The following is a 26,829-nucleotide window of genomic DNA, read 5'->3' as shown; positions in this document are numbered from 1 at the left end:
ATGATTTTATGTAGGTGAAACATTTATGCGTAGTGAAAATGAGATTCAAATAATTTTGTGCTTTGCACTAACATAACTAAAATATGCCACAAGAACGAATTTTGTGAACAAGTGTTTTCTAACATCAGAAAATTTATCACAAACAAACAATATTTTTTCAGTTGGTTAATATTCATTTATAAATAATTCATTATTTCGTAACGGTTAACTCAGCATACATGTTCAATGTTAAACAGACTTTTTTTTCTTTTTTTTTTTTAAATATCTTTCTTTTAGATAATGCTTTCCAAATACTAATGATTACCCTGGTTCAAGGGACCCCTTCCAACAATTAAAAAGGCAGCAATACACGAACCCACACACCCTTTTATACCGGAAAATTATTAAAATGCATAATTAAAATAGACTACTATATAGCTTTTGTAAAATATTACTAACTAGTTCTCTAATGCTATATGCACTATTTGTTCATTTCATATTGATTTTTATTCATTTATTTTTATTATTACGATTTATTTTCCAATGTTTTGCAAATGTTAGCGCAGTCTTACTTTTATCATTTACTTGTTAGTTTAAAACTTTTCCTAGCGCTAATCTAGCGCCAGGGGCACAGTCTGAAGACCCCTCACGTGCTCAATACATTACATGACTCAAGATGCTGCATACATTTTTGCCAGTTCGTTTTAATCAACCGCAGTAACTAACACCACCGAATAACACCCGATGGCACGGTGTTACTGAGAACAACAAGAACAAATCCTGTAAACGATGAGCTGTCAGTAGACCGACCATCTTGAAGAAGCCGAGGCGGTCCCGCCTTCGCGTTTCTCCGTCTCTGATGTGGCGATGACAGCTTTTGCTCCACCTCCTCTGGATGTAGCCACATCGAAAGCGCCGCCTCGTCCTGCCCCTCGACGACTGCTTACGGCACGGTTATGAAAAGACGAGCTTTCGGTTCGCATTAACAGTAAGACTTGCAGCTTCGCTCGAAAACCGCGTCTTATTGATACCCGATATATCGCCAGCGTAAAAAGCGCTCATTCCTGCGCGCTTGAGCTTTCGTGTGCTGACAGGAGGAAGGTGAGTGAGCGAATATGGTTGAACTTACAGTTGTTGTTGTTGTTGTTGTTAGTGTCAGTGGTTTTGTTTGCCGTGCTCGGCTTGAATAGATCGGTGATGTTTGACGCGTCGCGCGGAGCTCACAGTGATGTTTATCAACGCGCCGCGTTCAGCGCGCTCCGGCAATGTCTTTTTTAACGTAGCGTTAATAAACAGGGCACCAAGCGCGATACCGAACGCTGACACGTCCTTTGCATATCAAAAACTGTGTAAATATGCTCGATTGTCAGGCTCCGTTTCAGCCATCTTCGTGGGAAATTCTGTAGCTGCTTACCAGCCAGCTCTTCAGCCTCCTTTCGAGGGCTTTGTCCTTGTTTTTCAGCAGCTCAATGCAACTTTTTTTTTTTTCATGACCTGAAAAAGGCACCTAAACAGTCCAAGTCAACAAATTGGTTCAGTTTATTGGAGTGTGTTTAGTCTCTTACTGCTGCTGTCAGAAGTTACTGCGAAGAGGCAAGGGATTGTAAAATCCTGAAGCTAATTGTTTGGATATTTCTTGATGTCTGATTTGCACTATTTGTGAACTAGATAGTGTTAAATGGTGGTAGTTGTAAAGATACTTGCTGATAATTTACCAAAAGCCATCAGCCTTCGCCTTCTCGTATGACAGATGAAGGTCCGCCAATATAAACAACTTAGACAAAAAAAGATTTTTCTTTTAGTTTGTATCCATTTGGACCAAAGGCACTCAAAAGAAAAAACACTTTCAGTTTTTCCCCCAAAATTTGATGCAAATCACCCTAATAGATGACAGTGAGCTATTACTTTTGCCTCCTTGGGGTATTTTTGTGCATTAAATGGAAGTGTTTTAAGTTTTTTTTTTCTGTAGAAGAAGGCCTGTTCATCCCTGCTCTTAGTGCATGTTTGAATATTTGAAAAAGAGTGTGTTTTATTATTTTTATATTTTTATGTTACCGTCCTCTTACTACTGTCCTCTTTTCCCTCAGCATACAATCATAAAATCGAAGGCTGGTGGGAAAATCTCCTTCCTTTGCCCTTAAGGTCTCTAGCTTGTTTGTGCAAGTCAGCCTTTGTGAAGGCCACTGGCTCCGCTATGCTGACTCAAGCTTCTATGCTGCGTGTCATTCGTCTTGCTTCAGTAGTCTGGTCCTTACAATTTTTCTAAGGTGTAATTTAACTTATTTTAAGAGATTTAACTTATTTTTCTGGTTGCATGCTTTCATTTTGTTCACATACTCGAACCATTTCCTTACCAAAAAGCCAAGTATATCAAACAAGGAGGTCGTTTGTGTTGGCAAGCTCATTTGGAACGCGTATTGTCTTTACCAGAAGTTGTGAAAATGTGGGACCTCATGTCTGTCAAACATTTCAGTCAGCCGTACGAAAATGGTTTCACAATGACTGAGAGGGGTTTTCTTTTATGGGAAACAGTCAGACAAAGTGTTTAAAGACTATCAGTGTAAATGACAGATAATCAAATCAAGTCGTTATGCTTGTCTTTCTAGATTCTGATCCAATTATAATTAGAAGTTGGCGCATAAACAGGCAGCGGCTTGTTTAGTAGGTGATAAAATCTAAAGAAAATTACTAATCCAATCTAGGAAATCTCAGTGCATTCATACTTTAATGGTGCCTAAAAAAACATTAATCAAGGTTTGTCTCTTTCTGTCTCTTTTTTCAAAGTATTTAAGAGATTTTTAAATATTTTCACAGATTCCCAACTGAGAGATTTAATGATGACAACATCATGGAGCGATCGACTTCAGGACTATGCAGATCTCCCCGCAAACATGGATGGCCTGGCGATGAAGAAATACAGGAGAGAGGCCTATCACAGGTACATCAGACTAGACTGACTATAGAATGACTGTGTTTGGGTTGCAAGGCTTAGACAGATAGATTTGATAGATTCCGGAGACATCATCTCCTCGAAATTCATTTCGCGTATTATCTTTAATTCCTTCTGTTTAGATAATGTGTAGTTTGTTTGCGATCCGCTCATTTTAGAAGAGCCAACTGAGCCCGAGTTTATAATAGTTTTCACTCAGGGTTCCATACGCCGGGATTTTACATTTTATGAGTCGCGTTAAGAATGTAAGCAACTCTGTCAAGAAAAGATCCTATTATTTAGACAGCGGCTCCTCTGGTAAATTGGGATTTTAAATTAAAGTAAAGAACGGAGTTACCCAATTACAGGCCAAACCCTGCAGTGATGTTTCAAAGTACACAGAGAAAACTGGCACATGGAACAGGAATACGGAGGAGCTTGTGTAACATCACAAGTATGGAATTTGCCAGGCAGTGGCATTATGCAATCTTCGGTAGATAAGAGGGGTGCCAGTCGGTTCTTCGCAAAATCTGCCCCTTTAAGCACACACCGTCACTTGTGGCATTAATCCAACCAAAGCTCGCGTCTGAAATAGAGCGTAGTTTACTATTCCTACTATTTGTGAACTTTGACTTTACATTTCTCTGCGCTAAAGCCAAAAGTTCACTGCCTTGTTCCATTACCTAGATAAGGGGGGTTAGATAAGGAAAAGTAAATGTGAGCGTCATGGCAGGGATTCCACTCTCTGTACAGTCTATTTGAGGTCCAAAGGCGGTAGTGTTATCTGGCGTGTGAGATGTGCAGTGAAACATTTGCTAACTCTGTGGAGCGTAGAGGCGAATCTTCAAAAATAGAGAGAAAAAAGAATATGGATGTACTTTATGTATTTCCGTACTGTTAGTAAAACAAAGATGATGTAAAACTCTGATGATCAAGAACTGAGGTGGAATTCATCCAAGCAATATCTTTTGTGACCCTCATTGCTGCGAAGAACGATCAAAGTCCTTTTTATGTGACGGCCATCTTGGAATACAAGGCTACAAAGGGACTGAATATCTGTTTTACTTCCAATGTGTTTTTCAAGTCTAGACTCAAAGACTCTTAAGTTTATTTCAGCTAGTGATGACAATTTCCGCAACCAAAAATAATCAAAAATAGCTTTGGAGGGTAGATGTTGACCAAAAGGGTGCTAAAACAGCTTTAACTTTATTCAGCTGAAATATCAAGAGACAGCTCCTGGTTGAACTGCGTTTTTCATCCAATACAGCAAACCGAGTTCAATTACTTGAGTGCCCAGTTAAACAAATTGATATTAGTTTTGGTTTTGTTCATTGGCTAAGTTTTTATTTCTGTGTTTTGGTTAAAAATGCATTTTGGCAAGTCCCTATTTTCAACAAAACAATGCTAAACACATCATTTACACATGCGTTTTTTCTAAGTAAACAAACTTTGCTTTTCTAAGTACACAAACCCAAACTTGTGCATGTTTCTAAGTAAACAAAGAGGCAATTGGCTCTTTTAGCTTCCCACTTCTACAGTCACCATATTTCTTCCATTGATTTTTATGCGAGAGGTTTGTCTCCACCCCTTTATAGTGTCTCTTGTACAGTATAAGTAGCCTATTACAGAATAGGGCAACAATGAGGATCCATCAGAGATACAAGAGTAATCTGTTTACCAGCTGTCTCTAACTAGGGATGCACACTCTGTTGTCTGAGCCGCTGCACCCGCTTGGTTCTTCCTGCTGTTATTGATTGTTCTAGATGTCTTTGAAGGGAAGCAAACAACCCCTAACTCAACAACTGGCACAACAACAGAGAATGCTATAGAACTGGCACAATCATTTTTGCAACAAGTCAGAAATTCAATGACAAGAAAGCAGAGAGAGGGGGCTATTGTTTGCCGCGGGGGTAACAGGGTGAACAGAGAAATGGGCTTGACAGACCAGCTAGAGCAGTGACATCCACTCAGAATGCAGCGCGCAGGTTCTACTTGGAGAAGTGAATCATGGGATGTAGTCCAGTGCTATGCCACCACAAGGTAGGGGTTGATCAAAGTAATTTCGTTTTGGTTGCATGATATAGTTTTGTAAAAAAATTTATAGGATTCCAAATCTGTTTAATACTGGTCTGGTCTGATGTCTCTGATGATCATTTCCACTTCGATGTTTTATGTAATAAAAATATACTACTTTACATATTTTCAGCTGCTTTTTGAAGGTTTAAACATGCTGTTTTATGCTGTCTGAATTGTTTCCAGCTGCAAAAATCTTTGTAAAACTGTGAATACAATGGTAATATCTGTTACGATTTATTGTGTGGTTTATCTGTGTCAGTATCAGATTATATGCGTACACAGAGAATTATTCAGAATTTGCTTTGTTTTCGTATCCTGGCATGAGATACCCTGGCTTGTGGACTAATGCATAGAGCTGTCAGTGTTCAAAATAAATTCAGATCACTCTTAGCATGTTGGCCCGGGTGTGGGAGTTTATTTATTACTGGGAATGCCATACTGTAGTAGTTTTTTTGCTGCTGCTGCTGCTGCTGCTGTTGTTGTTGATGCTGTGTTTCATTTTGTCTTCTGAAATCAAGCCATTTTATTTTATTTTATTTATTTACCTTTTGTTTTATTTCTCAAAATTGCGAATTGCTGATTATCGCCACCAAACTCACCTCTGACTGTTTCGCTTTCTTCCCCAGAGTGTTTGTAAACAGAAGTCTGGCCATGGAAAAGATTAAATGCTTCGGCTTTGACATGGACTACACTTTAGCAGGTAAGTTGTTTCTTGCTTCCTTTGATGATTATGCTGAAATATTCACAGTCCAATCCCCCTTTGCTTCTACAACCCTAGGAATGGACCGAAGATTTTTTCTGAAAAAAATGTCCTAATATTTGTCCTTATGCTTGGGTTCCTCTTTGAGCCAGTAACACTCTCGCATAGAATCTCAGGGTAAACATTCAGTAGGATTCTTGGGTATATTTAGCCACTCCTCGTCTGGTTTTGGAATCTGGAAAATTGAGGTGATGTCTCATATACACAAACTGCCTCATTTTATATGATCTAAACCCTAGAGTTTGTCTTTGGCTGAGGGCTTAGTTTGTTGGAACGACCATCAACATAAACAAGCCACCTTATTTACAGCTTAATTTATTTATGACATTTAGTTCAGCCAAGAACCTGAAATAAGAGAGGGCTCGATTCTTATGGTGCAACAGTTTAACATGGATCAGATGCATTGGGTTTCTGAAATCCCGTTGCTTTCTGCTATTGGTCCCAGGAACTCGGCTGCTAGCGGTGGATAAGATCCTCACTAAATCCAGGCTGTGGGCCCTGAGAAAGCAGATCGGTTCTTTGACAGTTAGAATGGATGACTCTTTAGACGTGGATGGCGTGCGTCGTAGCCAGCAGCTAATATGGCTTAAGCTAAATTCTGAGGCCGCTCAGCTGTTGACATCCTCCACATTACAGCTGGCTATAACCAAGCACAAATGTTTACAAGTACGAAGCTATATTGTTTCTTATCCTCAGATCAAATTGCAACCACAGCTTAGATGTCCTGAAAAATCCATAACAGTCAATAAAAGGAAACAGACATACTGTAAATGCTTTGACAAATATTCTGTAGTCTTACAATCGACGATCTTTCATTCTTGCTAGATATCATTTACCCCCTCATGAAAAGGTATAATAAAATAAATAAATAATGTACATTTAATTGCACTAAATTCTTTAATTCGCAGCCATCTTTTTTATTCCTTAATTATGTTTTAACCTTCAAGACAAATCGTTACTCCTCATCCTTGTTGGAGATCAATTTTCTTTTTGTGTGGCTCTACAATAGAATATTAATAGATGTTAGCAATGCATTGTTGATCTTAAATCCAGGATTTGAGATCAAGAAGCATTAAACCAAACCATACAGGGTTTTAAGACCACTTTCCATGCCCCGATTAGTACTTCCTGTTGCTTATTGAGTCCATTCCATAACTAAATCCCCTTTGTGATTGGGACCAGCGTGCAAGATAATACCTTGCACGTGGACAGAGCTGTGGCACAAACTCTCCATCTAAACTCGGCGTCGACAGCTCGTCAACCTAACAGTCCATTAAATCATAGATGAAACCTGCCACCTCTGCATTCTTCGTGCAGACCAGATGGTTTTTCACAGGGCAGAGAAATAAAACAATGTTAAACTGGCAGAATAATTTAACTTCAGGATGCACAATTTAGCAAATTAAAGACACAGTCTTTAGGGTGGATTCTGTTGTATTAAAACCTGTCAGCATAATCCAAAGTCAACCAGTGGCTTAATGCAGCTCAAACATGTTCGTTAGGGGGAGCTTGATGAACGCTTTTAGGGGTTGGGGGAGTTTGTTTACCTTGCAAGATGATACAAATTTTATTTTCTTGCTGAGGGTAACCTGAACTGTGAACTTCAGCCTGACATCATACCCTGGTTCTAAACACGCATGCATATGTGATAATCTGTCCAGGAGTGTGTGGAGAAAGAAACATGAATCTTCGTGGCCTTAGTGGCCCTAGGCTGACACCCAGGTCATTGCAAATCATTTTGGAGCTGTATAAAATTACAGAAGTTTAACGTAGCGGTGAAAAATAAGTTTCTTTACTATTGACTAATAATCAGTTTGCCTCAATAGAGTGGGAAATTAGGACGCTTCTTGTTGTCATGTATACAGAAGACTAAGACATCATTTAGCTGGTGTCATCTTACTGACTTCATTGATACTGGCGATGAAAGCACTCTGGCGTTAGTTTAAATTGGTGATGATGAAGATTCATTTTTGCCCATGAAAACTCATATCCCTGTTGAAAAGGGAGTTTACTTGTCATAGCTGATCACCGGGTATTGTTTTGGCCACTGACCGGATAAACCAGCTCAACAACATCCAACATGCCAAGGTAGCGAATCGTGTCTGGTGGTTTAGGACAGGATTCCCAGTAGAGGTGTGCTATATCGACAAAAAATTATATGTTTTTTTTAAATAGTGATAATTAAGCAATAAGCTGAGTGGGCTTTTGTGCTTGTGCCTTGCGATGGATAAATGTGACTTAATGAGTAATTCACTGAACCATTAATGCAAGTGATTTGTTCAAAATGGCTGATTCAAACTAATGAGTCATTGAATTAGTGACTCAAACTATTTGTTCAAAAACAGATTTATTAAGGAACAAATTCTAAATTCCTATTACTTAACTATATCATATCTTGTAATTATAACAGCACAAACCCATAGAGGGGTATTTCTTTTCGTTTAAACTTTGAATTACAGTAGCGCTCTAAGTGTATTTTTATAGGCTTCTTCACACAGTTAATTTTTTTTGCAAAATGAGTGAACAGTAAATTTTGCACACATAGTTCACAGGGTCTGATAACTCCAGAGAATAACTTTCAGGTTATATATTAAATAAAAGACTGTAATGTAATGAAATAACTATAGAGCGGCACTTTGTTTATTTAGACTTGTGCAGTTTGCTTTGTTTTTGCTCGATAAATGCTGCTGGTAGTGCAATGTGCTCTATAGGTTCACTTAATTAACGTTTGAAGACATAAATCAAAGACATAAATATTTTACGCAAATGTGAACACCATTAATAGTAACTATTTACATCTGCAATAACTATGTTGTAAAATGATTAAAATCTCCGTGGTTACTTTAACTAGATATTTTAGATATCTTATGTATAGTGAGTATTTTCACAGCTTATTTATGTAAGCTTATTTTCATGAATAGAAGAAACAGATTTCTACATGTTGACTAGTTGCTGGCTAATAGTTAATCAAATCTAGCCGAGGCTCCTTTACTTCAGTTGAACTGTAAATACATTAATGGCCATGTTAACTGAAGTTTGACTTGTATTTCACAGCAAAGCATACCTGTCTTTTTTTGTCAATACAACTGTGAACTAATTTCACCCCTCAAACCTTCTCCTCTTCCTAATGTAGGCCACGTATAATGGGATATAGATTTTTTCTCTGTATGCAGGTCTCAGTAAAACTGCCAAAAATATTTTCTTTCACCATAGCAAGAGTATGCTAGCTCAAGGCCAACATTGTCCAAGGTCAACACTGATGTATGCAGTTCGGCAAAGAGTGATGATGGGAATAGTGACTGAGAGGGAAAAAGAGGCTCAAAATAGGTTTCACTGTAGCTTCGTGGAACATCGTGGAGAGGAGAGAGAGAGAGACGGAAAGGGAAGGGGCAGTTGAGTTTGTGTACAGCTGCTATCTGGGTGGAAGAATCTGGCCTGAGTTAGTGACTCTGTTGGGGTTTGCTTGCCTGTATGTGCATGTACTTCTGGCCATGGCTCTGTGGGGAATTCATTTCTATCCGCCTCCCCCTCCACAGCCTATCTATCATACATCTGTAGAGACACAAGCCTTGAACAGCCCGTGAAACTGGCTGGAGGCAATCCTACAAATAAGTCTCATATAAGTCATTTACTGGAAAAATTAGGCTTTGACAGGCTGTATGGATTAGCAAAATACCAAAGAAATTAGTACCTGTGGAAAAAGTAGGAACACTCTTACACTGCTACAGCTTATACAAAATAACACAGAATTTTGGTAAAAGGTCAAAAAAGGTATTTGACAGGGTATTGTTATGTAGAGGGAATTGTATTGCTACATTGCTATGTGTTGCTATATTGCAGGGTATTGCCATTGCTGTTTTCTGTTATTTAAAATTTGTCATACCTATCCATGACCATAAAGAATGTAATTATTCAAGAATGTAATTATTATTATCAGAAACTGCACAGAAGAGAACACTTGCAGATATTTTCAAGTACAATGACAGAATAAAGCTAGTCATTTTAGTAAACGTATCTTGACAAACAATGTTCAGACCTGCAAAAACACAAATCTATTGAAGAAAAACAACATTCTGGCAAAAAATCAAGCAGGCTGTTGTGGTCAAACTTGTCTCAGACTTCATTAGTAATGGACCCAGGAGTTCACCCTGAGGCACTCCTCTCCTTCGCATTGCATACTCTTAAAGGATCCTTCTGGGCTTCTGCCCTTTGACCTGCCACCTCATCAACAACAAGCATAACACATTTCCAGCTCTTCCACAACAACATGTGACGTGAGCTTAAGCATGTCTGTGTACAGTTTAGTGACCCCCAACTTTGCTGAAGCTGTTGTCGTATATATGTCTTTGTCTATTTTAATTTCATCTTCAGTTGGGCGTCAGGTTGGAAAAACAGAATTTGTTGTTAGGGTCTTGTGAAGTGCCTTATTTGTTGCTGAAATACCACCCAAATCCCTCTGCAGAGGCTTGGGATCTAATTGGGTTTAAATCTTTTAGGGCAAGTGGGTCCGGTTTCATACAGGATTAGATCACAGGGCATACATGGCCCTGCTAAGCCTTTGTAATGTGAATGTTCTGGTACCCTTTGCTAGCTCTGTGAAAGGACAAGGTTAGGGTCAACACGTATCACAGGTGCTGTTGTACAGAGCGCTCCCAGAGAGTGTCTTTAAATGCAACACACTGCCATGCGTGCATCTTTATGTTTTATTTTGAGTTAGTTGTTATTGAGATCCCTTCCAGAATAAACTTAGCTTGGAGGGATTTTACAGTAATTTCATCCAAAAATATGAACCGTTACGCCAAGAAGGGAGAATTATTTGGGCAACTAATACTTTGGCATGACAAAACCTTGCACACTTGGAGGAAAACAAGCTACAACACTGTCTCTAGGGGGGTACCCCTAGAATACTATTTTCTACCATTTAATGGTAAAGCAAAATGTACCTTTAACGTTTTGGGGTTTTAAGAGTATACGTGACATGCAGGAAAAACGTCGGGGATCACAAAGGAGATTCTTGTTTTAGTTAAACAATGGCCAAGTTGTAGTAATGTATTCCCTTTTATACTAATTCAAGAGCCATGATTAAAAGAAACTAAACCTAAGGAACTAATTAGTAAAAAAAGGGGCCAAGATGCAACTAAAACGAGGGAACTAATTACAACAGTGCGGCCACAACTGAACTAAAATGGAGAACAAAGTCTTAATTTTACAAGACTCTTCCTGATCTAACAAATGTCTAAATCTAACAAATATCTCTATCAACAGTATACAAATCACCTGAATATGAATCTTTGGGCTTTGATCTGACTGTGGAGCGGCTGGTCTCCATTGGCTACCCGCAGGAACTGCTCGGATTTGTTTATGACCCCACTTTCCCCACAAGGTAATAAACTCTCATTGGCATACCGTGTTTGAGACAGCTTTCCGTTTCAAGAACGTCATTTTACATTATGTTTATAGGATAAACAACACATTTAACCCTTTCTTTTCTTTTTGTATTTACAGAGGTCTGGTGTTTGATACCATGTATGGCAACCTCCTGAAGGTAGATGCTTATGGAAACATCCTGGTCTGCGTGCACGGCTTTAACTTCCTGCGAGGGTGAGTAATCCTGGCCCCCATCAAGCCCAGCCTGGATGGTCTTGGTCACTGAACTCTTATGAAACCTATGGAGCATGTGCTCATAATGTTCCTGTGTTCCCTGCCAGCCCTGACACCCGAGAGCTCTATCCCAACAAGTTCATCCAGCGTGATGACACAGAACGCTTCTACATCCTCAACACACTCTTTAACCTTCCAGGTAGGCACTTTATCACTGTCATCCATAGCCCTGATGCTGGCTGCCTTTCAGAGACGCATTAACAGTGGCTTTTGTAACTCGTAATTCTTATGTGTGTATAAAGAGTATTGAGTATATGAGTTATTATTTGAGGTAGTATTTGTGTGCAATTATCAGTTTTTTTAAATTGATGTGATTCATTCATGGCGATTCAGAGAATAATTTTGGATCTATAAACATTATGCATTATGAGAACATATGAAGAAAAGCAGCTTTGCCATTTTGTTTGGAAAAAAGACAATGTGTTTGACATTAGGTGAGTAGATATTAACAGAATTTTCCATTTAAAGCAAATTATCCCTTGAACTGATCGAATGACTTGAGCGTTTTACACTAATACCTTCTTACCTGCAATAAGTGCATTGTTTTTTTTTCATCAAAAATGATTGTCATTGCTGCCCGTTACAGATTTATACAATACTGTTCTGTAAGATTTTTTACTGTTTTTAAAAGAACACTCAACAAGGCTGCTTGTATTTAAAAAAAAAACATAGTAAAAACAGTAATATGGTGAAATGCTTTTACAATTTAAAAGAGCTGTTCTCTGTCTGGGTATATTTTAAAATGTAATGTATTCCTGAAATGTAAATCGGAGCTTTCAGCAGCCATTACTCCGGGCTTTCGGTGTGAGATGATCCTTCAGGAATCATAATACTATGTTAATTCGCTTTTCATGTTGAAAACGTAATACGCAATGAATCTGAGAACTTTTACACACTTTCTTATTCTATATCTGTTTCTCTCTCTGCACAGAAACATACCTTTTAGCCTGCCTGGTTGACTTCTTCTCAAACTGTGACCGATATTCAAGGTAGGAGTTCCAGTCACTATGATTCTATTAATTTCTGTTACCTCGGACACTGCATATAGCCATACCACTGATTCAGTATCAGTAAATCAGTATCATTTACTGTGGGTGAGGACTATTTGGAGCTCTCAATATCAGTTCACCAACCAACACGTTTTGTCAAGATAAGAAGATCCTAACACAGCATAAACAATTTACAACTATGCTATAAAACAGGATGACGCAAGCAGATTGTAGTCTGTGGTTGGAATTATGTTTGTGCATGACATAATTTATCATCCGTTTATTTGCTAATGACTAATTATAATGCATGTCAAATTTAAATTGAAGTTTATACCTTTTAAATGGCATGGAAATAATTCTACTCATGCTCAAAAAAAACCCCAAAACGAAACAAACAAACCGAAAAAAAAGTCTAGGTAAAATCTATTAAAACGTAATAGTCTGTGATTTGTGTTTTGGTATGGATGCATGTCCTCTGAAACACCTGTTGGTCCTTTTAGGGGGAGAGAGCTTTCCTGTTTGGCTCGGACAACCTCAAACAAGGGAAGACTGTCCCATTTAAACATGTCTGACTGTCGATAAAATGTGTCAGAGATGGAGCTCGGCCTCTTACTCTGCTGCCCCTTTGTTCTTTTTAAACCTTTAGCTGTGAAACGGGCTTTAAGGATGGAGACCTCTTCATGTCCTTCAAGAGCATGTTCCAAGATGTCCGAGACGCTGTAGACTGGGTACATTTCAAGGTAAAAAGGTTCTCTGCTTCTCTGTCAGAGTAATCTGATGAAGTGACATTGCTGTGTACATTAATAGCGGGCAGGTGTGATTAACTGTGAAATGGATGTAAATGGAACAGGTAGGTGCTGGATTCTTGATTTAAGTGTTTTAAACGCGTTAACATGAACCTGCTCTCTTTTTAAAGCTTTTATTTGTTTTCTCAGGGAACGCTGAAGGAGAAAACAGTGGAAAACCTGGAGAAGTATGTTGTGAAAGATGTAAGTTTGTCTGTTACTGATTTGCTCTGTTGTTTGTGTTGTATTTCTGAGAATAACTGATTTTTTTTTTTTCTTTACTCATAGGGCAAGTTGCCATTGCTGCTGAGCCGCATGAATGAAGTCGCTAAAGTTTTCTTAGCCACCAACAGCGACTACAAATACACAGATGTGAGTTTACCGATGCAAACACATACACATGATTTGTCTCAGAACATGCTAACAAATGAGAGTTTACACTGGCGAACAGTTCAGTACTCTAATAACATACCACGCATAAATGTTGGTTAAAATTATACATTTTAGTAGACCTTAATTAGGGTAGAGACGGCGTGGTAAATTTAGGTGAAGTAATTCCCACAACAACAACTTTCAAGACTTTAATTTACTGAATAATCAATCTGTTGTTAAATAATCCATTAAATACATTGTGCTTCTGTCTCTAAGACATGTTTTCAATCTTGTCAAATTTTTCATATGCTACACCTATCTAACTTTTTTTTAAAACATTTAACACTTTTTTTTTTTGTTAGAAAAAAAATGTAGTAGTACATTTTATAATTTTCTAGAAAACTAGAAAATGCTATAGTACTACTACTACTGTGTATATTTATTGATTTAATGCATATTTATTCATTATTACAATTTTTTTTATAGCTTTGTATAGTTTTGGAGATTTATTTTTTTCTAGAAAACACTTTTTAAATATTCTTACATTTATATGTATCTAATATATCTTATATTGTCATATATTCTAACCAAAATAGATATTTTCTTAATCATTATTCACAAATAGCGATTTTTAGAGCTTCTTTTTTTAATTTCAATCATTTTTTCTTGTCTTCAAAACCGTTGCAAACTATGAGAGCTAATAAAGAGAAAATGAGAAAAAAATAAGAGCCATTTTTTGGGTACAAATTAAAATAAGAAAAAGGTGAACGTCTAGATTTTAAATTTAGTTTTGATTTGTTTTACAGAAAATTATGACGTACCTGTTTGACTTCCCCCATGGCCCGAAGGTATTTACGTAGTTTTTTCAGACCGTCATTAAATCTTTCCGAAGAGCTTCCTGTCATATATTGTTGCTCATAATAATGTTTTATGTCATAGCATGGCACGCCACACCGTCCTTGGCAGTCGTACTTCGACCTCATCTTAGTGGATGCTCGAAAGCCTTTATTTTTTGGAGAGGGAACTGTTCTAAGACAGGTGGATACGGTAAGTACATCAGACGAAAAGCTCTGCTATCACAAAAACAGAAGCAGACTCTTGAGGTCAGCAGGTGCAGCATTGTACATTCTGGAACATTTTATCCTGCTGAACACGATCAAGCAAAAGGTTAGTCAGCGCTGAGCATTGAGCATTTATACTGAAGTCTGCTGAGCGCAGTATAACTAATTAGAGACTACTGTCATCTCTTTGCAGTATAAAGCAGATGAACCGTTCACAGAACAGTTATGCCGCTTCTAAGAAAGATATTTTTTGAGCAAAATCCTGTCTGTAACGTCCACAGTCCAGTTTAACCACCAGCGGTGCACAATGCAAAACTGTTCCCTGATTTGAATAGTAAATTTAGTGAGTTGGACAGGCACAATTGATTTTTTGTGAGTTATGACAAAAATAACCAACCGTATTTGACACCAGGGCCCCCATCTTTTAAGACGATATTCAATATAGGTCACCGGAGATTTTATTCATTTTTATATAGACATAAAATATTTTAGAGCTTTGCATAACTATAGAAATTTTCATGGCTTTTTGTTATTATTATTTTAAATAGCACAGCCTTTCATGATTTAACTTATTTTAAAGCTTGTTTGTCCTATTTGCCCTTGGAAGTGTATTGACTTGTCAGGTTGAGAACCACTGAAAAGACAGCGTGATTATTAATAATTATATTCTCTATCACAGACTACAGGGCGGCTGAAAATAGGAACATACACTGGGCCGTTACAACATGGCATTGTTTACTCTGGAGGTACTGGAAAGATGCAAATGTCACACTTGTATGGACAAACACACACACACACACACAGATGTATGTCCTCAAGGACTTGACGCATAGATCACAAGGATATATTGGATACTACACTTTATCACATGATTTTTCACTGCGTGTGTACAGTCATTTAGTCCCGTAATACTCACATTAGTTAGCATCAAAAATACTTCTGAAGCACTAAATAATCTTAGTTAATCTTCATTTTAACATTTGCTGATATATCACTAAAATAATAAATACTCTTAATATTATTTAATAAACTTGAGCTGACATTAACTAACAATAAAGATGTATTTTTATTAACTAACTTCAACAAAGATTGCATTTTAGTTTACAGTGTGTGTACTTACTAAAGTACTGGGTAATATAAAGTAACTACATGGGTTAAGGTTAGGTTTAGGTTCATGGCTAGTAACTAGTATTACCAAGTTATTGTAATATCCTTGGTAGTTAATGTTTTTTTATTTGCAAATATAATAATTGTGATTAAAGTGTGCTGTGTTAAATATTCATCTCACATTACTGTTGCATTTCCGCCCAGGTTCTTCTGACATTGTGTGTGACCTGCTTGGAGCGAAAGGAAAGGATATTGTGTACATTGGAGATCACATTTTTGGAGATATTCTCAAGTCCAAGAAGCGTCAGGGTTGGCGGACGTTCCTGGTGATTCCCGAATTGGCTCAGGAGCTGCATGTGTGGACAGACAAAAGCTGTGAGTAAAATCAGCCATTGGCCCGCTTCACACTGCACGTAAGCAGCGCATATTTATTTTGGGTGCCCATAATAACAGGTTACGGCATTGTTGCTGTAAGCACACTGGTGATGCATAACTGCAAGTAGGTGCTGAACTCTGCATAAAATATGAGTAATATTCTGTGCAAACCTATTCATCAGTGCCGTCTTTTATAGCAGTTTATGGTGTTCCGTGTAGATTTATTACCGTTTGGGTGTAAATGTAATCCCCTTTCGCATACAAATTATATTTTATTATCACCAGTTTAAACCGTTTTATAAAGTATGGCCATTACTGCGGGAAATATTACTGTTGTAACCTATAACTTACTTTATATTCTGGATAGAGCTGCAGTTCTGTCAATGTGAAAGCACAATATGGGCCTGCTGTCACAGTTACGCTTGTGTGTGGTGTGTAGTGTGAAAAAGGCCTTCTTGTGAGAATCTCAGTGAAGAAAGGAATGCTCACACAGAGAAAAAGAAAGAGTGAGATGAGATGTCACACTTGAAAGGCTAAAAAAAAAAAGAGATGTGAAACCCAATCATGACAGGGTTCTGCCCTCTCATTCACAGCTCTGTTCGAGGAACTGCAGGGCTTGGACATTTTCTTGGCAGAACTGTACAAGTGAGTAAAGCTGCCTCTGTTCCTTCCTCAGCACAGGTGTGTGTGTGTGTGTGTGTGTGTACATTCAGAATTTCGAAATGGTCTTCCTTTTATTTCATTGGTCATGCACTGCTAATCGCTGACAGGAAGTGGAATTGACTAAAATGCAATTTTAGTCAAGAAAAAAACACAAAAATATTTATACAATTTATATACAAAGAACGCACACATCTAATATGCAAAGAGAAACCGTTTTTGTTTTTGAGTGTGATTAATCACGATTAATCGTCTCACAGCGTTAAAAGTCAAGTCACACAGCCATCAATACAGATTTCCCATCATGATGTTGTCAATTCTGATGTTTTAATAATGCAAGAAACACATGCACTGCTGTTTTAATATAGCTAGCATAATAGAGCTGGATAACTAATGCATAATGTCCGGCATGATAAACGAATAAAACTAAATATTACATTTACATATTGACTGTTAGATGTTGTATTGTTTGTCGATTATTCAAATTCTACCAATTCATATTGGTGTTGACATAGAAATGCATAATTGTGAGTTACAATAGAATACGTAAACGGCTCTGAGTTTAACTTTTGACTCATCTTGTAATCACAGCAATTATATGCCATAAAAACGCACCATAATAGCACTCAGGAAATTAGAGGATTATGTTTCCTTCAGTCATAATGAACGGCAAAAGTCAGTTCAAATTAAATTCAAATGTAATAATTGAATTGGAACGTAAAAGGGTTTTGCGCGCTGATTGGTGCACTGAGAGAGAGTTCACCTGTTGATAAGCAAAAATGTTCACTTCTTTTTTCATTTAAATCTGTGTTTTTCTCACTCACGTTCTTCCTTTAGGCATTTGGACAGCAGCAGCAATGAGAGGCCAGATATCAGCGCCATCCAGAGAAGAATGAAGGTACACACGCTAAATCACGCACTCGCATTCCTAACATTTCAGCTATATCTGATTTTACTAGATGTGAAAAGGCTGAACCTTTCTTACACCAAGTCTCAATAACTTGGTTTATTGTTAAGAAATATTCTGGGTTGTTTTCTTTTCATAAACGGCATGTGTCACACTCTCAAGGAGTGCTTACAATAAGTGCTAGCCTACTGTATAAGTCTATTATGTTTAATTCCATGGTGATCAATGGCCTACCACGTGTATAGAACATTAATAAGATACAAAAGTGATATTACATATTAAATGTTATAGGGTTGTTATTATTAGTGCTGCAACGTTCAGTAAATGAACAGAATACAGCACAAAATTATAAGCTGTATAAAGACAGTAACAGTAGTATTCAGGCGCCGTAATAATTGTAATAATTAAGTGTAAAACAACACAAAAAAGTTAAATACAGATTAATCTTTGTTAAAGCCTTTAGAAGACCAGACAGAAGTAGGTATTTGTTGGCTACTGTCTCTTTAAGACAAAAAGGTTTAAAATTGCGTGAATGTGTAAATGGGCAAGGAAAAACATGTGCAGATGATAACTCTATGATGGTTGAACCTAACCGTTTATCTGCCAATCACGTGCGTGCCGGACCTTGGAGACTGGTCCCTATGGATCACGGATTATCTACGATGATTAAAAATAAAACACCTAAAGAAATATATTATTTGAAATAAAATAAATATCAAGTAACAAAAAATACTTTTATTTCAGCCAGTTGTCAAGGCAACATGACAATTTAATTCAGATTGAGTTGATATACTAAAATATCTAAAACTAGTGCTTAATAATGAAAAGGCAAGAGAAGAAATAATAAAAAAAATTATATATGATACTAGAATAACGGGTTACTTTAGTGATTTTCTCTGTGTCATCAGAAAGTGACTCATGACATGGACATGTGCTACGGGATGATGGGAAGTCTGTTCCGCAGCGGCTCTCGGCAGACTCTGTTTGCGTCTCAGGTGATGCGTTACGCTGACCTGTATGCCGCCTCATTCATCAACCTGCTCTACTACCCCTTCAGCTACCTGTTCAGAGCCGCTCACGTGCTGGTGAGGACTCACACACACACACACATGCACACACACACACACACACACTGCAAATCGAGTACTCGGTACTAACAGAAGACTAGTATTGTTACATTCTTCTGAAATGAGTACCAAAGTGCTGCCTACAGGATACACACCCATACACACCCACATTTGTCCTGATCGCCGTGTTCTCTCTTCTGTGCCAAGCGCCCTATTTAACATACCTCTGGCGTGTTTGTCTCCATCTCCTCTCCTCTCTGTCCCAGATGCCCCATGAGTCCACGGTGGAGCACACTCACGTAGACACCGAGACCGAGTCTCCTCTGGCCACACGCAACCGCCACTGTGTGGACTGCAAGGACATCGACTGTAAAAGAAACCAGCTCACGCGCTCCATCAGCGAAATCAAACCGCCCCACCTGTTCGCCCAGCCGCCACAGGAAATCACACACTGCCACGACGAGGACGACGATGAGGAGGAGGAGGAGGAAGAGGAGGAGGAGGAGTAGATGTTATTGACCTATTCTGGGGTAAAGATCTGTAGGGCGGTAGAGTGGATGTGAGGTGGATGTATGAAGTAGACTGTAATTGCCGAAGCTTCAGTTCGCCCCAAACTGACAGTTTCCTCTCAATACTAATACATTAGTTTGTTTTTCAAATTTGAATTGTTCATCAGCCGCTATAAACGCCATCCAATGGAAACACAGTTGAAGAGATGCTTACTTTACTGTGAACTGAAAGTTTACATGCACCATACGGGGGGGGTTATTGGATCCTTACAGATACACGTTATAGTTATATTTTACTATTGCTTTATGGTTTTTAACAGTAACTTTTTCAAGTAGCCAGTCCTTTCACTCTGATTAGCTTGGTTACTACCTCCTGCAAAGACTGTTCCTTTTAAACAAAAAAAAAAACCTCTGTGCGTGTGTGGTAAAGTTGAGCATGTTGGCGGGGCGTTTGTGTTGAAGTCCTGCGTGTGTTGAGAATCTGAATGAAGCACAGAAAACCGAAGCGCGGTTAATTGTGGCGTGTGTGTATGGACGTTGCAGCCAACACGAGAATCCAGTTACTTGGCAACAGCACGCAGCTGCTTTTTTTTCTTCTTTTTCTTTTCAGAGGTTTGTTGTTAACCTCTTGGTTTTCATCTTTTTTTTAATGCGGACGTTTTTGTTTAGCGTTAATGCTACAGAGTAGCGAACGGACGCCTCGTGTTTTAGGGGCGCAAAATGAGTCCGGACACACACAGAGGCGTCATATCAGTACCTGCTTCTAATTTTGGCAACGATGTCACATTGAACAATGACATACTGTATTTTTATACTCTTATATAAGCTAAACAGAACGCTCTAGTTTTGTCTCAAACATTATGTGCCATCGTTATCTGCCTCGCATACGAAAACTATTCAAATATCAAACAGTAAGTGACCTTTATATGCAAAAAAACAAAAGAAATATTTATAAAACTGTCTTTTATCACTCGAAAAGTCACGATGAAGTAAACGGCTGGACTTTGTGAAAATGATAGGATGAGAAAATAAAAAGTGCTGTTGCTCTGGTGAATGTCTGTTATGGAAATTAATGTAGTCCTGGGTGATGTTTGAACTGTTGATGGTTTACTCTCATGTGGACCAAACGGCGTTGAGAAAGTGTATTCGGTTTAGCTTCAAGGGTCCCATTAGAGACTTTTAGGTGTCTCCACAGCAAGTATGTGGAGTTTTTAAAGAAAAAAAGTATAATGGCAGGTTGATGTTTAGAGAGGAAGTGTTTCAGGTGCATGAAACGTGTAGATTAGGAAGGTTAGTGTGACTTTTATATGCATTACTCAAAGATAGTATGTAGGATGTGATTAAATGAAGCTATCCAATCCATAGTTTAATGTCCATTACTCGTATGCATATAACTGTATGATGTTCTTTATTTTTCTGACTGTCAGTTTTTTTTAAAAGGGAAGACCAGGTAGGTCTAAACTATAATGGTTTCTGGTAAGGCCCATGAATAGGTTTCTAGGTTTTCGAATATTTGTTTCCAAGCAATGAGGAAAGAGATATTTTTAAGCATACAGCGTATACTTTATGTCGGTTTTTGGCTTAAAAACAACTGGACATCCTAAAACGGGGCAATTCTTTCAAAATATACTCGTTCTTGGTTCTCTAGAGAACACAGTATAGAGAAAGTGGTTTTTTTATGTCCAGTATCTCTCTTTCCTCTGTTTTCATTAACCTTTTTTTTTTATATAAAAACTCATTGTTGTGGGTGTGTGTATATATACATAAAACAGCCAGCTCCCTAAACATGGACTAAAACTAGTCCTGGGCTAATTTGCACTAGTGTCAGCAGTTGTCCTTTTTAGTTGTCTATGCAAGGGAAACTGGCTTAGATTATATTGAAAAATAATATAATAGAAAATGCATTGAGTTTAAACAGTATTCGTCCAGCTTTCCCAGTAGTGTGGAAATAGATACCTAGATACCGGTGAAGATCTCATCCATATGGTCATAGGTAGCATTGCATATATCTCTGTTTGAACCAGTGTTTTAATATTATATTTTGGCATAGTTTACAGTATACAGTAGTAGCGTGTTAAATGTGCCAATAACTTACTAATATACTTAGTATTTGTTCCTTTCTGTTTTTTTTTTTGTTTTTTTTACCTTTTTTCTAATTTCAGATTTTTTTGTTTTTGGTTCATGTTTAATACAAACTATATTTTTTGTGACTATTAGTTTTCAGTTTAGCAAAAAAGGAAAAGGTGCAAAACTGTTCCGTCTGTAAAAGACATCTAGCAAAATAGACGTGGCATTTATTAATCCGATTGTTTTGTTTTGTTTTGTTTTGTTTTGTTTTGTTTTGTTTGTTTGTTTGTTTGTTTAGGGCATGCGATTTCATGTCTTCGGTTTCATTGTTCCCTGAATTATGATAGCTTCTGATTTATAGAGTTCCAAACTTATACATATGGGAAATTGCATTGCAATGTCAAATAAAAAATAATTTTCCATAACTGTTTGTCATCTCTCTCTGTAACTTCTGTTGGAATGGAACTGCATTTATGTGCCATAACAGGTTTTCTGAATAAGGCATCCTAACCAGGATAGCAACTGTACAATACACTAGTTATTTAGATTCAGTTACTGATTTCCATTTGTCTAAAATACCACTTCACATATGTGCTGTATGCTGCATATTACAAAATAAATATCTTGGAACATGATGTGAAACATAAAAAAAGCAACGCGAGCTGTCTTAACCTGTCCTGACAGACCCTGAAAGCAAAAATGTTGCAATGCAACAATCACAGTCAGATAAAATATCCGAAACGTTTAATATTAAATAATAGACACATAGTGTGATGCAAATATTCCGTTGTGCATCTGTTGTTAGGCTTATGAAGTCGTAGGATTTTTTTTTTTTTAAAGAAACGGCACAAAGAACACAGTACCACAGTGAAACTGATGAATGTTTAATAGCACTTTCTAGAACCGTTGTTCTCCCTAGGGTTTACATTTTAGTTACAAAGTAGCTACAATTCATTAACAAAGCAAATTAGAAAAAAAAAAAAGTAAAAAGCCAGAACCTGTATTTAACCCCACAAGAGCGTCTGTCTAGGAAAAAATAATAATAATAATAATAATCAAAGTTGGCTATAATTTACTAAATAAAGCCCAACAATCTCTGATCTCACAAAATCTTTGGTATAAAGAGCATCAGTTTTAAGATTACAACCTTGTCGACGTTAAGGCTAAATTGTTAGACCGTAGTGCCAAGCAGTGGCTGCCTGTGGTACTGACCCATGCACGGATAATGCAAATAATGCATTACTGTTGTTAATCTATTGTGGTTCATGTAAGCATCTGAACACATGAAAACATCTAGGGCTATGTCTTTAGAGCTGCCAGAATCGGATTTACCACAAAGTCTGACATTGTAGAAACAGGGTCACGCAGCTGCCACCTATAACAACATATAGGAACGGTTATAGGAATACGTTGTATGCTGTTTGATGATCTCGGAAAGAGGGTCAAAAAAAAAAAAAAAAAAAAAAAGTATGACAATGGAGAAAGTGGTTTATCATTAAAGGAATAGTTCACCCTAAAATTAAAATTGACTGAAAATGCACTCCTCCCTTAATGAGATCCAAAAAGCAAAGTAGTTTGTTTCTTCATGAGAACAGATTTGGAAAAATGTAGCTTTACGTCACTTTAGAACGAGAGTCAAAAAGCCGATAAAAACGTCCCAATGATCCACAAGTATTGCTACATGTCATCCACAAATATCCGTGTCTTGTAAAGTGCAAAGCTGCAACAAGTATATTTTTTACTTTCTGGCCAAAACATTCGTTTATAATCTATAATATGGCTGTCTCCGGTGAAATCTACCCCAGCATCAGAATCATAACGTAACACCAAACATATTTAAGATCCGTTCTGGACTGGTTTTGCACGTAAAGAGTGCTTGATCTGTGCATATTTCTCTCCTTTTTTCTTTTTTACTGGAGAAAGCAATAGTATTATACAAAAAAATTCATATTTTGGACTTTGACGGCACCCATTCCCTGCAGAGGATCCACTGGACAAAAAAAATTTCAAATCCGTTTCCATGAAGAAACAAACTCGACCACATCCTCGGATGGACCCTAAGTTGAGCAATTTTTCGTTCTGAGTGTATAAATGTGTATAATTCTAAACACATATGCATAGAAGGAGTTTCCAGCATTCATATAAATAAAAAGTCAACATTATATACATAAAAAGGTAATACACACAAGTACAGCCATTTCAACACTATGGCACCTTTCTTACAGATGCATGGTGAACGGAACGACTTAATGTAGTTGTTTTAATGACGTGGTGAAGACTCGTTTGTGTTACAGCCTGGATTCAGTTAGGAATCGCATGTTGATTCTCCCTTGCATAAAGTCCTGACAGCTCTGTCGTTTCATTTAAATAAGACTGCCTTCAGCTTTAGACGTAAAGTTCTTGTGCCTTTGATAGAATTTCAGTTTTAAAGCGGACGAATAGGACCTGTTCATCCTTGGAAGTGAATCCAAAATATTTCAGAACAAATATACAAATGTGATACAATACATGCACGCAAATAGAACTATAATTTACAATACAGTAATCATGATAAATCATCTTTTAAATAAAATGTGTTTCATTGCACTTGTTAAAAACATTAATATGATTTTTTAAAGGCAATATAGTGATTCATTTTTTTTTTAAAAGGTGTAAAAGGTACTATGGGATATACCAGATTTAGAGCAATAAAAATAACCATTTCTGAAATATACATGTAAAAGACCCTCACCGGTACATATACAATGATGATGTATTTGTAATATATATATATATATATATATATATATATATATATAGTCACAATATATATATATATATATATGCATGTTATCAGTGACACTCATAGAGGCACACACATACACATGCACAATTTACAGACTGGTGTTTGCATGTGCCGACAATTATATCCTCAGACATGCACGTATGTACAAATGCATACAAAATAAATAAATATGTGAATGCTCTTGGTTCACGGTTTCCTTCAAAGCAGTATTTGGAACAGTCTTTGATTTACCCTATTGCAGCATCTGCCTGGAGTACTTCTTCTGTGTTTGTGAACATCACGGGGCAGTTCGAGTGTAGCTGGAGGGGCTCTCTGGAGCACAAACATGTCCATCCTCCAAACTCTTTGGTCTGGGGGACACAAACGCTGCGGTTTATCTGAATGAACAGGACCGGACCGGGGTCGCTGGAGTATCCCATTCTGCCTTGGGTCAGCCCAAGCTCAGGTCCCGGTCGTAGTACCGCACTACCAGAGTGGAGTGTGTTGGGGTGGTGAGCAGCTCCAGGGTTCTGCTATCCGCTTGGCCTCACCACCCCACTGAGGGCTAGATGGCCCCCTCGCTGTGGCCCGTGTGGTTCGTCTTGTTGTGGGCCACGCAGTTCTGTGTCTGGTTGAACAGAGTGGTGGTTTCATCGGGCACTCCGTCGTGGAGGTCTGTCAAAGTCATTTCGATTTTGGTGTACTCGCTCTCTGAGGACTGTGGAGTCTTGTCCATGCGTGACGCCATGATGGCGTTCTGATACTGCTGCCGCGTCACCTGGAAAGAACACACAGGAACGGGGGTCATGGAAAGAAAGTGGTTTTAAATACAATGTTAGTGTGAATTTAGATTTTTGTGAATATTGCGAATTCTTTCATTTGCTATTGGGACAAATGGAGGCGCAGAAAACGATATTGGGTGTAGTTTCCGTTCACCATTATAGAAGTTCACCAAACTATAATGACTTCTTTTGAGAACCTAGAAATAGGTCCATTGGAAATCGGTTCTGTTGTCTTCTATTTGGGAACTGATGCGTTTATCTTCCACTCTTCTCTTTTACCCTTTTTACTTCCTCATAAACACAAAGTCTTTGCTGTATATCAGACTGAAATTATAAAGTACCTCTTTAAAAATAAACAACATCCTTGTAAAGCCACTTTACAACTTATTATACCATGCTTCTGATCCAACTAAGCAATTAAATATCGTCTACTAGGATATTATTTGGAGATATAGAGTGACAAAATATATTTATATATTTTAAGCAAGCAGTCTGAATTAAAGCAGCAGATGTAAATGAGAAAGTGTCTGGGAGTAAACAAAACCTACAGTATGTTTCCATCAATAGCTTTTAACATCCATGGAACTTTTCCATACCACAAAAGGCCCTATTGACGGGAACGATTCTTCCGATAATTAAAATGATTATTAAGATTTTTAAAAAGTACGCACAAAAGCATGTATATATTTTGAAAATATCTACCTGTATTTACACACACACATGTATTTATATATACACATAGTAAATATACACAGTACGGATTTTTCAGATAAAGTTTTTTTTTGTTTGTTTTTTTACGAGCAAATTGGCCAATTCCAATTCCCATCTTCAAGCATGAATGAAAATATATATAAACAAGATGTTTTTGTGGTATTTAACACGGCAAACTAGCTTTTGGCCATTGAAAACAATAACTGTAACCATCTGAAATTAACAGCAACAACTGCACAATAAGTAGATTTAATACAAACATAGATGGTACCGACATCAGCATTTAGCTTTTTTTAAATTGGGTTGAAACTACGTAAAACTGTTCTTAAATAAAAACATGAACAGTAACCTTGTGAAATTGAAGGCAACAACTGTATAGGTACAATCCCAGCAACACAATCAACACATCCAACAGTCCAAAAAAAGTTACTTAATCAGCGTCTGTTTTCTTTTTTATATTTGGTGTAAAGAAAAATAGTCTTTACCAGTGAAACTAAATACCAAAATATGCCATAAATACATTATTCCAAAATGTTAAACTAAATATTGTTTAGTGCAGCAAGGCAAACAAAGAAGCTGCAGCAGGTGCTTTTTAAATGAAATGAAGTCATTGTAAGGTAAAATAAAAATAATCCTGTACAGAACTGACATTTACTTACGCCTTTTCAATAGTGCATGCAAGTACTTCTTTGCAAAAAGAAAGTCACAAAGTTAGTCTAGTTTCGTTTTGCATCCAACATTTGATAAGCAGCGCTAACCAACCGCTCACTGTCTTCACCTGAGCGGGACGCGGACAGTTACGCTTACGCAACTTCAGCAAGAGCAAGGAAGCCACTCTTATTTGTATGCCAGTACACCAACGGCTGTTAGCTTCTTGGTATCTGTTTTTCTGTTTGTTATGCACAGATGACATGTCCGCTAGTGATTACAATATAATCTGCAACTGGCTGTTTTTCTGCAGATTTTTCCAGAAGTCCACCAGCGTGCGCGCTACATTCAACGTATGGCCAATGAACCGGTGCACCCCTAATACGCAGTGTACACGCACACACATTATGTAAACAAAAGCTTTACTTTGGATGGGATTAATCATATGAATATCGTTTAAAACGACGATAATCACTAGAAATTAAGTGTCCCCATTTCCCCAAATCCACATTTGACTTTGAGCCAAAGCCATGGTTTGTAACTGAGCCACAGTGCATGTTCACCGCTCAGTCGTAGCCGTAGTCTGCCACCGTTTAGACCAGGAGACCTCAACTCTGGAT

General features: G+C 37.6%; 2 protein-coding genes across 6 annotated transcripts in view; one reads left to right on the top strand and one right to left on the bottom strand.

Annotated features, from left to right (window-relative positions):
- Positions 1–892: 892 nt before the first annotated feature.
- On the top strand, positions 893–21,729 carry nt5c2b (5'-nucleotidase, cytosolic IIb). 4 transcript variants are annotated; one of them, XM_043235653.1, is made up of 19 exons: positions 893–1,080; positions 2,794–2,917; positions 5,611–5,684; positions 11,010–11,127; positions 11,250–11,345; positions 11,453–11,544; positions 12,337–12,394; positions 12,895–12,945; positions 13,041–13,134; positions 13,330–13,383; positions 13,468–13,551; positions 14,358–14,399; positions 14,491–14,598; positions 15,292–15,358; positions 15,924–16,094; positions 16,688–16,739; positions 17,592–17,652; positions 18,570–18,746; positions 18,995–21,729. In XM_043235653.1, exons 2-19 carry the CDS (start codon positions 2,814–2,816, stop codon positions 19,235–19,237), a joined length of 1,746 nt encoding a protein of 581 aa, XP_043091588.1. In that variant the 5' UTR covers positions 893–1,080; positions 2,794–2,813; the 3' UTR covers positions 19,238–21,729. The 4 variants fall into 4 exon arrangements, with proteins under 4 accessions (XP_043091588.1, XP_043091563.1, XP_043091573.1 ...); XM_043235628.1 differs by lacking the exon at positions 12,895–12,945; XM_043235638.1 differs by lacking the exons at positions 893–1,080; positions 2,794–2,917; positions 5,611–5,684; ... (1 more) ...; positions 11,250–11,345; positions 11,453–11,544 and having other exon boundaries at positions 12,334–12,394; positions 12,895–12,937.
- A 2,406-nt stretch (positions 21,730–24,135) lies between these two features.
- cnnm2b (cyclin and CBS domain divalent metal cation transport mediator 2b) overlaps positions 24,136–26,829 on the bottom strand; it is a 29,406-nt gene continuing 26,712 nt past the window's right edge. For both annotated transcript variants that reach the window (XM_043234976.1, XM_043234986.1), the window contains one exon: positions 24,136–24,846. In XM_043234976.1, coding sequence (XP_043090911.1) covers positions 24,634–24,846 — 213 coding nt within the window. In that variant the 3' untranslated portion in view covers positions 24,136–24,633. The remainder of the gene's footprint in view (positions 24,847–26,829) is intronic.

This window comes from Puntigrus tetrazona, chromosome 1 (assembly GCF_018831695.1).
Source record: "Puntigrus tetrazona isolate hp1 chromosome 1, ASM1883169v1, whole genome shotgun sequence".
NCBI lineage: Eukaryota > Metazoa > Chordata > Actinopteri > Cypriniformes > Cyprinidae > Puntigrus > Puntigrus tetrazona.
Note: the sequence above shows the minus strand (reverse complement) of the source record. Positions and strands in the feature narration are given on the sequence as shown.

Bases quoted from the DNA above. Each gene is read 5' to 3' on its own strand.
- nt5c2b (XM_043235653.1), top strand. From the start codon at position 2,814: ATGATGACAACATCATGGAGCGATCGACTTCAGGACTATGCAGATCTC. The intron at 12,395-12,894 runs GTAGGAGTTCCA...TGGTCCTTTTAG, and splicing joins AACTGTGACCGATATTCAAG to GGGGAGAGAGCTTTCCTGTT. The intron at 13,384-13,467 runs GTAAGTTTGTCT...CTTTACTCATAG, and splicing joins AGAAGTATGTTGTGAAAGAT to GGCAAGTTGCCATTGCTGCT.